The sequence below is a fragment of the Triticum aestivum genome, chromosome 3A (genome assembly GCF_018294505.1).
Source record: "Triticum aestivum cultivar Chinese Spring chromosome 3A, IWGSC CS RefSeq v2.1, whole genome shotgun sequence".
NCBI classification, from domain to species: domain Eukaryota; kingdom Viridiplantae; phylum Streptophyta; class Magnoliopsida; order Poales; family Poaceae; genus Triticum; species Triticum aestivum.
Window position 1 is genome coordinate 730,673,402 of NC_057800.1, and position 15,793 is coordinate 730,689,194.

The following is a 15,793-nucleotide window of genomic DNA, read 5'->3' on the forward strand; positions in this document are numbered from 1 at the left end:
GACGGTCTCCACGAAGGTACCTTTTTTCCTCATGGGTCATGATTGGTCCACAAGATCTTGATAGTGGTGGGGATGGTCGGCGTGGTGGCGACCATCCAACTAGTGCCTTTTTTCCTCCGGGTCCGCCTTCGTCTCGGAGTTGTGGTTGTGTCCTCATTTGGTTGCTACACGGCGACCTTCGAGGCATATGGTTGCTTCGACCATTCTCTCCTACGACAATGTAACCGAATAGATTACTAATTGCAGCGCATAAATTTTGTTTGATTGGTATAATCAGCGCATAACCAGGCATGAATGTCCCTTCTTATCAGGGTTTATTCTCTTCGACTATTTTTGCACTCACGTGCCCACAATTTTTATTGATTAGAGCAAAACTAGCATATTCTCTTTTGTTAGCACGTGCCCACATTTTTTTAATTATAGGCTATAGCCAACGGGCATATGGTCTTTTATTGGCACATGCAAGTTACCTCCGGCAATAATTTATGGAGTACCCGTGCTATGCACATGATTCTCGAGACAACTTCCTTATTTTCACATAACCTTCTTATTTCCAGACAACTTAGGGACATATAAAATATGGTGTGATTTAGTATAAAATTCCAAGGTGAGACTATTCCTATCATAATTGGAAGCAAGCTGAGTTGGCTTTGTCTGTCGGCACAATAGGGAAGGTTCATAGTTCAATCCCCTCGCGCCCTTCATTTTTTACTGCTTGTCAGTAACAGAAAAAGAAATGCATGATAGGCCCAGTTCGGCCCACTTGGGGGATAAACGAAAAAAGGGAACTATGTGTGGAATGGATGGAACAAAATCTATACGTATATTTTTGCTTTTGTTGAGGCAGCTGTGTGGATGCTACTATACGACGCTAGTTGAGCCAAATAGCGCATGGAAAAGTGAACATGTTTTGAAATTATGAGCAATGATTTTAATATTCCAGCCATTTTGGAAAACAGAACATGAACAAAATTTGAAACGGCATCATTATCTAAAGACATGAACTTTTTATGAAAACACAAACATTTTTCGCAGTTGTGACCGATTTTTGAAAATAGAACATATTTTGAACATTCAGAACAATTTTATAAAATGTGGTTTTAAACATGGACATTACTTTGAATTTGTGAACATTTTACTAAACAAGAATATTTTTTGAATTTTGAATATTAAAAAATGCATTTTTCTAAAAATCCCATAATTTAGAAAAACTCAAACAGTTTTTGGAAAAAAAATAGAATATGTCCTGAATTTGGAAAAAAATCAGAACGAGAAAAATATATATATTTCCAAACATTTTTAAAAACTGGAACACAATATTGTAATTCTGAACAATTTTCGATAATTTGACAAAAAAAGCTAATTCTGAACTTTTTTTGAAAAGTTTTAATTACGAAATAAGGTAAAATTTAAATTAAATTTGGAAGGAAAAATGAAACGGGCCGGGACAGTTTTGGGCGCCTGTGCAAAGATCTGTCTATCTTCCGCTTAAGGCGACAAATAAAGTTTTTGCAGTATCATGAGCCTGTGCGAAGCTCTTACTATCTGACTAGTTTTACAAGAATCTTACACCTCAGAATAGCACTTTTGGTTCATCAGATTCATAGATATATTCGAGGTACCTTTTTCAAGCCATCTTTTGATGCCGATTGAGCGTTCAGATAGGTGCTTACTACAACATTATCTATATTATGGGGAGACTATCTATGTTTCCCAACTGTCAATACTTCTATCGTCTCTAAGCAATGCTAAATAGATAACATCAATCTTGATAGAACAGGCACAACTGCAAGAGATTTTCCATTCAAACGTGGAACACAGCCGCGAGGTTGAATGCTTAATGTGGAACACAACTTACAGTAAGCAGGTACACGTACGTACGTACACTATATTCTATACGAGTAGTGGTATATTGCTATGTCAAGAACACTAGAACGAAGAGTATGATGAATAGGACCACCAGGAAGAGGATGAGCATGATCTGCCCCTTGATGCCGGCCTTCTTCATCACCATCGCCACTCGTTTCTGCACAAAGTCGAGCCTGTTGGAAGTAGTTTCCATCTCCAGGCTTAGGTTGTTGAGGATCCTTTCCTGTAAAAACAGTAGCATGTACTCCAGTTACTTCCTCTGCCAGTAACATGCTAACATGCACATTTTTTATGTCGCTACACTCATAACGGAAAAACAACTGCACGCCCATGCAGCAACCTAGAAGTCTGCTTGCCAGTCAGTAGCAACTACCTGTCCAGATAGTTCTTCGTGTATGGTAAGCCCTACACCTCCAATCCTCTGAACGCTCGCACTGAGCTCATCGAGTTCATCATCCTGCTGCCTAAAAGAAATTCGGTAAAAAGAGTTAGTTAACGATAACCAAGAGCATACTCATACAGGTCTCTCAAGGGTGGCATGAGAATGAGCACGTACAGATAAGATGATTCAGTTCATGAAAAGGCTGTATTATGCAGGAGGAGCAACAAAGACACTAAATAGAATGTAAACATGATATTTCTACTAATTAGGATGTGTCAAAAGAAAAAATCTTAGTAAAAATACTTAGGATGCTCATGCTGGACTAAAACCATGGAATAAAAAAGGCAGAGGTAACAGTTTTTTTTTGGTGGTAACAGAGTTTTTTTAGCAATGCATAGAACACCATAACTTTAAATTAAACACCGCCTACTTACATAAAAGGGGAATCTTGAGTGATCCTACTCATATTGAACAGATAATAAGTTTCTTTTTTTAGAGCACATGTTTCTAACCAACATATTTGTACAGTATATGAGCAGTAAAAGTAAGAGTGAGCAAACTCACCTCATGAGTAGAAGCTGTCTATCTGATTCTGAAGCAATATAGTCATCATTGTCTTGGGAAGAATAGTAGTTAGTTCTGCTTGTGCCATTGTCCTGATGTCTTGCCATTGCAGGATTGCTCTTCCCCTTTTCAACAGCTCTTTTGACAGTACCGATCTGGTGGTTGTCCAAAGATACGAATCCAAAATAAATAGACTTTCACTTTGCCAATCGTAAAGATAAAAGCACACAACATAAATGTCATTCCCATCCGTCTCCTCTTTTACAGGCTAAAGGATATCATCATATTCAGCTGTAATAGTGCCGTCCATGCATGCTCAAGAGTACCACATTTTTGTTCTAAAAAGGGAGATAACACATGTGCCTCATTGGTAATCCTATGACATAGCTAGAAGAAAAACAATGAAGGAAATCTGTAGTATAACTTGTTCAGGAACAATCCTCAAGCCAGTCCAGTTATTATAATAAAGGCAGATGAAGTATGTAAATGAATGATGGAAAACATAAAGAAATACCTGATTACGAGCAGAGCCAGTCCAGTTCCGTCGTCTGGAGAGTTCAACTTCATCGAGTCCATAATACGCTGGATCCCTTGATGCAACTGAAATTGTCTTTTCTAACTCATCCACCTAAATATAAGCAAAAACTAGTCAGGCCAGAATAAATATATGGCAATAAAAAGTTTAGACTAGATAAATCAGATGCATATCCTGCTGTATAGATTAGTACCGAATGGAGATCAAAGTGACTATTGGTGCTGTCTTGCTGAGTTGTTATACCTGCCACTCGATGCTTTCACAGCTGGTGAGAAGCTCTTTTGTTATATGAACATATTCTCCAGTGTTTGAAGAAACTTGCTCCCACCGATGGAAAGTAGTCTGCAGCTTACCAATCTGCAAAATGAAGATGATATTTATCCTCGGGACCAAGATACATGCAGTTTGATGATGCAATATGTTTCTAAAGATATGGGGGAGTTAAGCAACATATACATGTGAGCTTTATCTTCAGGATTAACAGAAGAAGACAGATAAATTCATGTGTTTCTGAAACTAGAAGAGACTTAGCAGCACTAGCTATTCAAATTTCAACTACTTGTCAAAGAGGCCATGGATTATCAGATAAGGAATACCAGTTACAGAGCTCTGTATAGGTATTCAGGAAGCATGGCTAAAATCAGTAGCTCTTCCCTCATGTCATAAAAAAAATAGAGAGAACCTCCCTTACAAACTCCCATTCTTTTAACCCAGGGGAGAAAAGAAAGGTCCTTATCCTCGGGACCAAGAGAGGAATACAGATGATAACTGCAGGCTGATGATGCAATATGTCTGTGTAACTATGGGAGAGTTTTAAGAAATACAAAGGAGCTTTATCTTCAGGAATAACAGAGCATGACAGATAAATGGACGTGTTTCTGAAACCACAGGAGACTTAGGAGAACATTTACTGCAGCGACTCATCTTTTCAAGCATCCAGCCTAATGGCCTTGTAATGCCAGGCAAAGAGGAGCAGTTACAGAGGTATGCACTCATCAGATATACAGAAACCATGCTTAAAAATCCACATATACATACTTACATACATATCCCTATAGAACAGAGCTACTAAGCAAACTAGCAACCATGCATTTGATAGCCTGCCCTGCACACTCTTATTCCCTCAAGTAACTCCCAGTCCACAAGTGCTGCAGGCGTGCGGTGTTTAAATTGGATATAATTTATTTCCCCTCAGAAGCATGGTTGGAACCCACATGTACATATCTATGCATATATCCCCATACAACAACATAGCTACTACGTCATCTAAGCATATAAATTTTTGGTCCCAGCAGGCAGCACCATCAATCTTCTCAGCTACCCACCAGGTTGGTGACTATCTCAGCCATACAGTACTGGAGAAGCCCTTACTATATACTACTCCCTCCGTTTCTAGATATAAGTCTTTTTATACTTCCTCTGTACCGAAATACTTTTCGGTACAGAGGGAGCAGATTCCAATATGGACTATATACAGAGCAAAATAAGCGAATCTACACTCTAAACTACGTCTATATACATCCATATTAAAATCTTTACAAGGAGTTATATTTAGGAACGGAGGGGTAAAAAATACAAAACCACTTTTCAGCTGCCAGTACGCCACGGCGCAGCCAAATAAACAGCAGCAGCTAGGATGGGCATAGCTCGCGAACGCAGTAACCGGCAGTGTTTCCGGCCCTGATCGGTGCGCGCATACGAAATTTGCAACTACTGTATAGGAAGAGAAAAGGGCGCAGAGGGGATTACCGAGCCCTGGATCTCCTCCCGGACGATGTAGAAGGGGTCCTGCGCGGAGCTCATGGCGGAGGCCGGATCCGCGGGTGGGGTGGGGGGAGGCTGGGATTCGACCGGCCGGCCGTCCTCTCCCGGCGGCGAACGAACCCTACCTAGGATTTGTTGGGCGCCGTGCGGCGGAGATCCATGTCGTGTGTTGGCGTTTGCTCCTCCGGTTCGGCGGTTGGTCGCGTGGACTGCTGCTGGCCCACCGGGTGTGGTGGGTGGTGCCGTGGTGGGGCGCTCGCCCGTGGGTCCGGACCGTAGGCCTGGTCCACGGAGAACCAACGGCTGCGTAGACTCGCCCCCGTGCTTCTTCTGAGGTGGTGTTTGGTTCTCTAGTACTAGTACTAGTATTTTTTCTAGTCCCTAGAACTTTTTGAAAAAGACTTTCAAAGAGGTGCTTCTAAGGATTTTTAGCAAAAAGTTTTAAAAAAGTCTCACCCTGTTTGATTTGCTAGGGACTTTTTCTAGTCCCAATACAAAAAAGTCCCTGAAACCAAACACCCCTGAGTTTCTAACAATCGTGCGTGCGGATTTGTGTTCTGATCCTCAAGGGCGTGTTTGGTTGCCCGCACCGAGCCCAACCAGGCCCGTGCGGGAAGGGAGAGGCTTGTTTGGTTGTCTGGTTTTCCTGTTGGGCCTGCATCGCACGCTTCTCAAAGCAGCCCAGAGCCTGGCTCGCTGGAAACCCTCGGATCATCAGTTTCTCGCGAGCCAAGCTGAGTGCGGCGCGAGGTCGCATGGGCGGGAGCGAGGCGCGGGCGAGGGGGGATGGCGGGACATGGAAATCTGCCGTGCCGTCCCGGCGCCAAATTAGCCTCACCCCCCTTTCGCTCGCTCACCCATAGCCACTGCCCCCCTTTCTTCCCTACTGCCTCACCACCGGCGGCGGCTGCGATTTCAGATCTGCGCTATAGGCGGCGGCGGCGGAAGAGGCGGCAGCGTTTGCGGCGGATCTGGTGCTCCCCTTGCTGTTGGCCATCGTCTGGTCGACCTACTCTGTGCCATGGCTCCCCCTACGCCGTCCTTGTCTCCGATGCCGCTAAGCAGCACCCCCTCCCCCTTTGTTAGCTCAGTGGTTAGGCCTTTAAGCTAGGTGTAGGATCGATTTCCCATTGAACGAACCGTCGATGTCGACTAGGTTATGGACGCATGGATGAGGCTGATAATCCAGGCAGCATCACTGATTAGTGTGATTCAGGCATGGGTCATGTTCATGCACCAGAGAGTTGTTCGTCGTGCTGGGAGACCGTTGATCCGCTATGGTCCATTGTTTCCCTGGGAACAGGAGAGGATCCAAAGTCTGAACTACATCTACAACTGCAATGACGTCGAGGCTATGTCGATGCTTAGAATGAAAAGAGCACCATTTGCCAGGCTTGTCGAGACCTTCAGGAGCAGCGGCCTGTTACAAGATAGCATCAACACTAGTGTCGAAGAGCAAGTGGCCATGTTCCTCCATGTTGTTGGCCATAACCAGAGGTTCAGGGTCATTCACAACACGTTCAGGAGAACAATAGAGACCATCTCTAGGTACTTCAAGCAGGTGCTTTTTGCTGTTGGGGAGCTTAGAGGAGAGATGATCAGGAGACCATCTAGCCAGACTCCACCCAAGATTCGTGGAAGCCCAAGATGGTATCCATACTTCAAGGTGAGCATTGACAATATACACTTTTCATGGCTTGATATGCTTGTATAGTTCAAGTTCAGCACTAACACGGGCTAGTGATGCCATTTTCAGGACTGCATTGGGGCAATAAATGGTACTCATGTCACTGCCAGAGTTCCTAGGTCACAGTCTGCAGCATACAGGGGGAGGAAGCACTACACAAGCCAGAATGTGCTTGCTGCTGTTGACTTTGATCTCAAGTTCACATATGTGCTGGTTGGCTGGGAGGGGTCAGCCCATGATGCAAACATTCTCACTGACAGCATGGGTCGACCTGATGGGATCAACATCCCCGACGGCAAGTTCTACTTTGGAGATGCTGGCTATGCATGTCGGTCGGGTATGTTGGGGAACGTAGCAATAATTCAAAATTTTCCTACGTGTCACCAAGATCAATCTATGGAGTCATCTAGCAAAGAGGGAGGAGTGGATCTACATACCCTTGTAGATCGCGCGCGGAAGCGTTCAAGAGAACGGGGTTGATGGAGTCGTACTCGTCGTGATCCAAATCACCGATGATCCTAGCGCCGAACGGACGGCACCTCCGCGTTCAACACACGTACGGAGCAGCGACGTCTCCTCCTTCTTGATCCAGCAAGGGGGGAGGAGAGGTTGATGGAGATCCAGCAGCACGACGGCGTGGTGGTGGAAGTAGCGGGATTCCAACAGGGCTTCGCCAAGCGCTGCGGGGGGAGGGAGATGTGTCATGGGAGGGAGAGGGAGGCGCCAGGGCTTAGGTATCGCTGCCCTCCCTTCCCCCCACTATATATAGGGCCAAGGGAGAGGGGGGGCGCAGCCTTGGCCCTTCCTCCAAGGAAGGGTGCGGCCAGGGAGGAGTCCATCCTCCCCAAGGCACCTAGAGGGTGCCTTCCCCTTTGAGGACTCTTCCTCTTTTTTATCTCTTGGCGCATGGGTCTCTTGGGGCTGGTGCCCTTGGCCCATGTAGGCCAAGGCGCACCCCCTACAGCCCATGTGGCCCCCCGGGGCAGGTGGTCCCACCCGGTGGACCCCCGGGACCCTTCCGGTGGTCCCGGTACAATACCGATGACCCCGAAACTTGTCCCGACGGCCGAAATAGCACTTCCTATATATAATTCTTTACCTCCGGACCATTCTGGAACTCCTCGTGACGTCCGGGATCTCATCCGGGACTCCGAACAACTTTCGGGTTACCGCATACTAATATCTCTATAACCCTAGCGTCACCGAACCTTAAGTGTGTAGACCCTACGGGTTCGGGAGACATGCAGACATGACCGAGATGACTCTCCGGTCAATAACCAACAGCGGGATCTGGATACCCATGTTGGCTCCCACATGTTGCACGATGATCTTATCGGATGAACCACGATGTCAAGGACTTAATCAATCCCGTATACAATTCCCTTTGTCTAGCGGTACGATACTTGCCCGAGATTCGATCGTCGGTATCCCGATACCTTGTTCAATCTCGTTACCGGCAAGTCTCTTTACTCGTTTTGTAACACATCATCCCGTAAACAACTCCTTGATCACATTGTGCACATTATGATGATGTCCTACCGAGTGGGCCCAGAGATACCTCTCCGTTTACACGGAGTGACAAATCCCAGTCTCGATTCGTGCCAACCCAACAGACACTTTCGGAGATACCTATAGTGTACCTTTATAGCCACCCAGTTACGTTGTGACGTTTGGCACACCCAAAGCACTCCTACGGTATCCGGGAGTTGCACAATCTCATGGTCTAAGGAAATGATACTTGACATTAGAAAAGCTTTAGCATACGAACTACATGATCTTGTGCTAGGCTTAGGATTGGGTCTTGTCCATCACATCATTCTCCTAATGATGTGATCCCGTTATCAACGACATCCAATGTCCATGGTCAGGAAACCGTAACCATCTATTGATCAACGAGCTAGTCAACTAGAGGCTTACTAGGGACATGGTGTTGTCTATGTATCCACACATGTATCTGAGTTTCCTATCAATACAATTCTAGCATGGATAATAAACGATTATCATGAACAAGGAAATATAATAATAACCAATTTATTATTGCCTCTAGGGCATATTTCCAACAGTCTCCCACTTGCACTAGAGTCAATAATCCAGTTCACATCGCTATGTGATTAACACTCAAGGTCACATCCCCATGTGACTAACACCCAAAGAGTTTACTAGAGTCAATAATCTAGTTCACATTACCATGTGATTAACACTCGATGAGTTCTGGGTTTGATCATGTTATGCTTGTGAGAGATGTTATAGTCAACGGGTCTGAATCTTTCAGATCCGTATGTACTTCGCAAATCTCTATGTCATCTTGTAGATGCAGCTACTACGCTATATTTGGAGCCATTTCAAATAACTGTTCTACTTGGAGCTATTCTAAATTGTTGCTCCATTATACGTATTCGGTATCTCTACTCAGAGCTATCCGGATAGGTGTTAAGCTTGCATCGACGTAACTCTTTACGTCGAACTCTTTATCACCTCCATAACCGAGGAACATATCCTTATTCCTCTAAGGATAATTTAGACCGCTATCTGGTGATCTACTCCTAGATTACCTTTGTACCCTCTTGCCAGATATGTGGCAAGGCACACATCAGGTGCGGTACTCAGCATGGCATACCGTATAGAGCCTATGACAAAAGCATAGGGGACGACATTCGTCCTTTCTCTTTCTTCTGCTGCGATCGAGCTTTAAGTCTTAACTTCATACCTTACAACTCATGCAAGAACTCTTTCTTTGACTGATCCATCTCGAAGACCTTCAAGATCATGTCACGGTATGTGCTCATTTGAAAGTACCATTAAGCGTTTTGATCTATCATTGTAGATCTTGATGCTCAATGTTCAAGTAGCTTAATCCAGGCTTTCCATTGAAAAACACTTTCCAAATAACCCTATATGCTTTCCAGAAATTCTACATCATTTCTGATCAACAATATGTCAACAACATATATTTATCAGAAATTCTATAGTGCTCCCACTCACTTCTTTGGAAATACAAGTTTCTCATAAACTTTGTATACACCCAAAATCTTTGATCATCTCATCAAAGCATACATTCCAACTCCGAGATGCTTACTCCGGTCCCTAGAAGGATTGCTGGAGCTTTGCATACTTATTAGCATCTTTCAGGATTGACAAAACCTTCCGGTTTGTATCACATACAACCTTTCCTCAAAAAAACGTCGAGGAAACAATGTTTTGACATCCTATCTGCAAGATTTCATAAATAATGCAGTAATCACTAATATAATTCCAACAGACTCTTAGCATCGCTACGAGTGAGAAAGTCTCACCGTAATCAACTCCTTGAACTTGTCGGAAACTTCTTAACGACAAGTCGAGCTTTCTTAATGGTGACATTTACCATCATTGTCTGTCTTCCTTTTAAAATCCATCTGCACTCAACAGCCTCACGACCATCGAGCTGTTCTGTCAAAGTCTACACTTTGTTTTCATACATGGATCCTCTCTCGGATTATATGGCCTCGAGCCATTTATCGGAATCCGGGCCCACCATCGCTTCTCCATAGCTCGTAGGTTCATTGTTGTCTAGCAACATGACTTCCAAGACAGGATTACGTACCATTCTGAAGTAGTACGCATCCTTGTCATCCCACGAGGTTTGGTAGTGACTTGATCTGAAGTTTCATGATCACTATCATAAGCTTCCACTTCAATTGGTGTAGGTGCCACGGGAACAACTTCCTGTGCCCTGCCACACACTAGTTGAAGAGACGGTTTAATAACCTCATCAAGTCTCCACCATCCTCCCACTCAATTCTTTCGAGAGAAACTTTTCCTCGAGAAAGGACCCGATTCTATAAACAATCCCTTATTGCTTTCGGATCTGAGACAGGAGGTATACCCAACTGTTTTGGGTGTCCTATGAAGATGCATTTATCCGCTTTGGGTTCGAGCTTATCAGCCTGAAACTTTTTCACATAAGCGTCGCAGCCCCAAACTTTCAAGAAATGACAGCTTAGGTTTCTCTAAACCATAGTTCATACGGTGTCATCTCATCGGAATTACGTGGTGCCCTATATAAAGTGAATGTGGTTGTCTTTAATGCCTAACCCATAAACTATCATGGTAATTCGATAAGAGACATCATGGTATGCATCATATCCAATAGGGTGCAGTTATGATGTTCGGACACACCATCACACTATGGTGTTCCAGGCTGTATTAATTGTGAAACAATTTCCACAATGTCTTAATTCTGTGCCAAACTCGTAATTCAGATATTCATCTCTATGATCATATCATAGATATTTTATCCTCTTGTCACGATGATCTTTCAACTTCACCCTGAAATTACTTGAACCTTTCAATAATTCAGACTCGTGATTCATCAAGTAAATATACTCAACATCTACTCAAATCATCTGTGAAGTAAGAACATAACGATATCCACTACATGCCTCAGCACTCATTGGATTGCACACATCAAAATGTATTACTTTCAACAAGTTGCTTTCTAGTTCCATTTTACTGAAAACGAGGCTTTCAGTCATCTTGCCCATGTGGTATGATTTGCATGTTCTCAAGTGATTCAAAATCAAGTGAGTCCAAACGGTCCATTTGCATGGAGTTACTTCATGCATATACACCAATAGACATGGTTCACATGTCTCAAACTTTTCAAAACAAGTGAGCCCAAAGATCCATCAACATGGAGCTTCTTCATGCGTTTTATACTGATATGACTTACGTGGCAGTGCCACAAGTAGGTGGTACTATCATTACTATCTTATATCTTTTGGCATGAACATGTGTATCACTACGATCGAGATTCAATAAACCATTCATTTTAGGTGCAAGACCATTGAAGGTATTATTCAAATAAACAGAGTAACTATTATTCTTTTTAAATGAATAACTGCATTGCGATAGACATAATCCAATCATGTTTATGCTCAACGCAAACACCAAATAACAATTATTTAGGTTTAACACCAATCTCGATGGTAGAGGGAGCGTGCGATGCTTTGATCATATCAACATTGGAAACACTTCCAACACATATCGTCAGCTCACCTTTAGCTAGTCTCCGTTTATTCCGTAGCTTTTATTTCGAGTTACTAACACTTAGTAACCGAACCGGTATCTAATACCCTGGTGCTACTAGGAGTACTAGTAAAGTACACATCAACACAATGTATATCCAATATACTTCTATCAACAGCCTTCTCATCTACCAAGTATCTAGGGTAATTCTGCTCCAGTGGCTGTTCCCCTTATTACAGAAGCACTTAGTCTCGGGTTTGGGTTGAACCTTGGGTTTCTTCACTAGAGCAGCAGCTGATTTGCCGTTTCATGAAGCATCCCTTTTTGCCCTTGCCCTTCTTGAAAACTAGTGGTTTCACCAACCATCAACAATTGATGCTCCTTCTTGATCTCTACTTTTGTGGTGTCAAACATCGCGAATATCTCAAGGATCATCATATATGTCCCTGATATATTATAGTTCATCACGAAGCTCAAGCAGCTTGGTGGTAATGACTTCGGAGAAACATCACTATTTCATCTGGAAGATCAACTCCCACTCGATTCAAGCGATTGTTGTACTCAGACAATCTGAGCACAAGTTCAACAATTGAGCTTTTCTCCCTTAGTTTGCAGGCTAAGAAAATCGTCGGAGGTCTTATACCTCTTGACGTGGGCACGAGCCTGAAATCCCAATTTCAGTCCTTGGAACATCTCATATGTTCTGCGATGTTTCAAAAACGTCTTTGGTGCCTCAATTCTAAACCATTTAGCATTACGCACTGAACTATCATGTAGTCATCAAAACGTGTATGTCAGATGTTCGCAACATCCACAGACGACGTTCGAGGTTCAGCACACTGAGCGGTGCATTAAGGACATAAGCCTTCTATGAAGCAATGAGGACAATCCTCAGTTTACGGACCTAGTCTGCATAATTGCTACTATCAACTTTCAACTAAATTTTCTCTAGGAACATATCTAAACAATAGAACAAAAACGTGAGCCACAACATAATTTGCGAAGACCTTTTGACTATGTTCAGGATAATTAAGTTCATCTTATGAACTCCCACTCAGATAGATATCCCTCTAGTCATCTAAGTGATTACATGATCCGAGTCAACTAGGCCGTGTCCGATCATCACGTGAGACGGACTAGTCAACATCGGTGAACATCTTCATGTTGATCGTATCTTCTATACGACTCATGCTCGACCTTTCGGTCTCTTGTGTTCCGAGGCCGTGTCTGTACATGCTAGGCTCGTCAAGTTAACCTAAGTGTTTCGCATGTGTTCCGAGGCCATGTCTGTACATGCTAGGCTCGTCAACACCCGTTGTATTCGAACGTAAGAATCTATCACACCCGATCATCACGTGGTGCTTCGAAACGACGAACTTTCGCAACGGTGCACAGTTAGGGGGAACACTTTCTTGAAATTTTAATGAGGGGTCATCTTATTTACTACCGTCGTTCTAAGCAAATAAGATGTATAAACATGATAAACATCACATGCAATCAAATAATAGTGACATGATATGGCCAATATCATATAGCTCCTTTGATCTCCATCTTGGGGCTCCATGATCATCTTGTCACCGGCATGACACCATGATCTCCATCATCGTGTCTCCATGAAGTTGCTCGCCAACTATTACTTCTACTACTATGGCTACCGGTTAGCAATAAAGTAAAGTAATTACATTGCGTTGTTCAATGACACGCAGGTCATACAATAAATAAAGACAACTCCTATGGCTCCTGCCGGTTGTCATACTCATCGACATGCAAGTCGTGATTCCTATTACAAGAACATGATCAATCTCATACATCACATATCATTCATCACATTCTTCTTGGCCATATCACATCACATAGCATACCCTGCAAAAACAAGTTAGACGTCCTCTAATTGTTGTTTGCATGTTTTACGTGGCTGCTATGGGTTTCTAGCAAGAACGTTTCTTACCTACGCAAAACCACAACGTGATATGCCAATTGCTATTTACCCTTCATAAGGACCCTTTTCATCGAATCCGATCCGACTAAAGTGGGAGAGACAAACACCCGCTAGCCACCTTATGCAACTAGTGCATGTCAGTCGGTGGAACCAGTCTCACGTAAGAGTACGTGTAAGGTCGGTCCGGGCCGCTTCATCCCACGATGCCGCCGAATCAAGATAAGACTAATAACGGCAAGTAAATTGACAAAATCAATGCCCACAACTACTTTGTGTTCTACTCGTGCATAGAATATAAGCAATAGACCTAGCTCATGATGCCACTGTTGGGGAATGTAGCAATAATTCGAAATTTTCCTACGTGTCACCAAGAACAATCTATGGAGTCATCTAGCAACGAGGGAGGAGTGGATCTACATATCCATGTAGATCGCGCGCGGAAGCGTTCAAGAGAACGGGGTTGATGGAGTCGTACTCGTCGTGATCCAAATCACCGATGATCCTAGCGCCGAACGGACGGCACCTCCGCGTTCAACACACGTGCGGAGCAGCGACGTCTCCTTCTTGATCCAGCAATGGGGAGGAGAGGTTGATGGAGATCCAGCAGCACGACGGCGTGGTGGTGGAAGTAGCGGGATTCCAACAGGGCTTCGCCAAGCGCTGCGGGAGGAGGGAGATGTGTCATGGGAGGGAGAGGGAGGCGCCAGGGCTTAGGTATCGCTGCCCTCCCTTCCCCCCACTATATATAGGGCCAAGGGAGAGGGGGGGCGCAGCCTTGGCCCTTCCTCCAAGGAAGGGTGCGGCCAGGGAGGAGTCCATCCTCCCCAAGGCACCTAGAGGGTGCCTTCCCCTTTGAGGACTCTTCCTCTTTTTTATCTCTTGGCGCATGGGCCTCTTGGGGCTGGTGCCCTTGGCCCATGTAGGCCAAGGCGCACCCCCTACAGCCCATGTGGCCCCCCGGGGCAGGTGGCCCCACCCGGTGGACCCCCGGGACCCTTTCGGTGGTCCCGGTACAATACCGGTGACCCCAAAACTTGTCCCGACGGCCGAAATAGCAGTTCCTATATATAATTCTTTACCTCCGGACCATTCCGGAACTCCTCGTGACGTCCGGGATCTCATCCGAGACTCCAAACAACTTTCGGGTTAGCGCATACTAATATCTCTATAACCCTAGCGTCACCGAACCTTAAGTGTGTAGACCCTACGGGTTCGGGAGACATGCAGACATGACCGAGATGACTCTCCGGTCAATAACCAACAGCGGGATCTGGATACCCATGTTGGCTCCCACATGTTCCATGATGATCTCATCGGATGAACCACGATATCAAGGACTTAATCAATCCCGTATACAATTCCCTTTGTCTAGCGGTACGATACTTGCCCGAGATTCGATCGTCGGTATCCCGATACCTTGTTCAATCTCATTACCGGCAAGTCTCTTTACTCATTTCGTAACACATCATCCCGTGATCAACTCCTTGATCACATTGTGCACATTATGATGATGTCCTACCGAGTGGGCCCAGAGATACCTCTCCGTTTACACGGAGTGACAAATCCCAGTCTCGATTCGTGCCAATCCAACAGACACTTTCGGAGATACCTGTAGTGTACCTTTATAGCCACCCAGTTACATTGTGACGTTTGGCACACCCAAAGCACTCCTACGGTATCCGGGAGTTGCACAATCTCATGGTCTAAGGAAATGATACTTGACATTAGAAAAGCTTTAGCATACGAACTACATGATCTTGTGCTAGGCTTAGGATTGGGTCTTGTCCATCACATCATTCTCCTAATGATGTGATCCCGTTATCAACGACATCCAATGTCCATGGTCAGGAAACTGTAACCATCTATTGATCAACGAGCTAGTCAACTAGAGGCTTACTAGGGACATGGTGTTGTCTATGTATCCACACATGTATCTGAGTTTCCTATCAATACAATTCTAGCATGGATAATAAACGATTATCATGAACAAGGAAATATAATAATAACCAATTTATTATTGCCTCTAGGGCATATTCCCAACAGGGT

General features: G+C 44.3%; 1 protein-coding gene across 1 annotated transcript; it reads right to left on the bottom strand.

The window, feature by feature from the left end:
- Window positions 1-1,768: 1,768 nt before the first annotated feature.
- Window positions 1,769-5,348, bottom strand: LOC123063563 (syntaxin-61). Its single transcript, XM_044487382.1, has 6 exons — window positions 5,100-5,348; window positions 3,594-3,707; window positions 3,330-3,443; window positions 2,816-2,970; window positions 2,243-2,333; window positions 1,769-2,092 (listed from the first exon to the last, which is right to left on the bottom strand). Exons 1-6 carry the CDS (start codon window positions 5,151-5,153, stop codon window positions 1,916-1,918), a joined length of 705 nt encoding a protein of 234 aa, XP_044343317.1. The 5' UTR covers window positions 5,154-5,348; the 3' UTR covers window positions 1,769-1,915.
- Window positions 5,349-15,793: the final 10,445 nt, after the last annotated feature.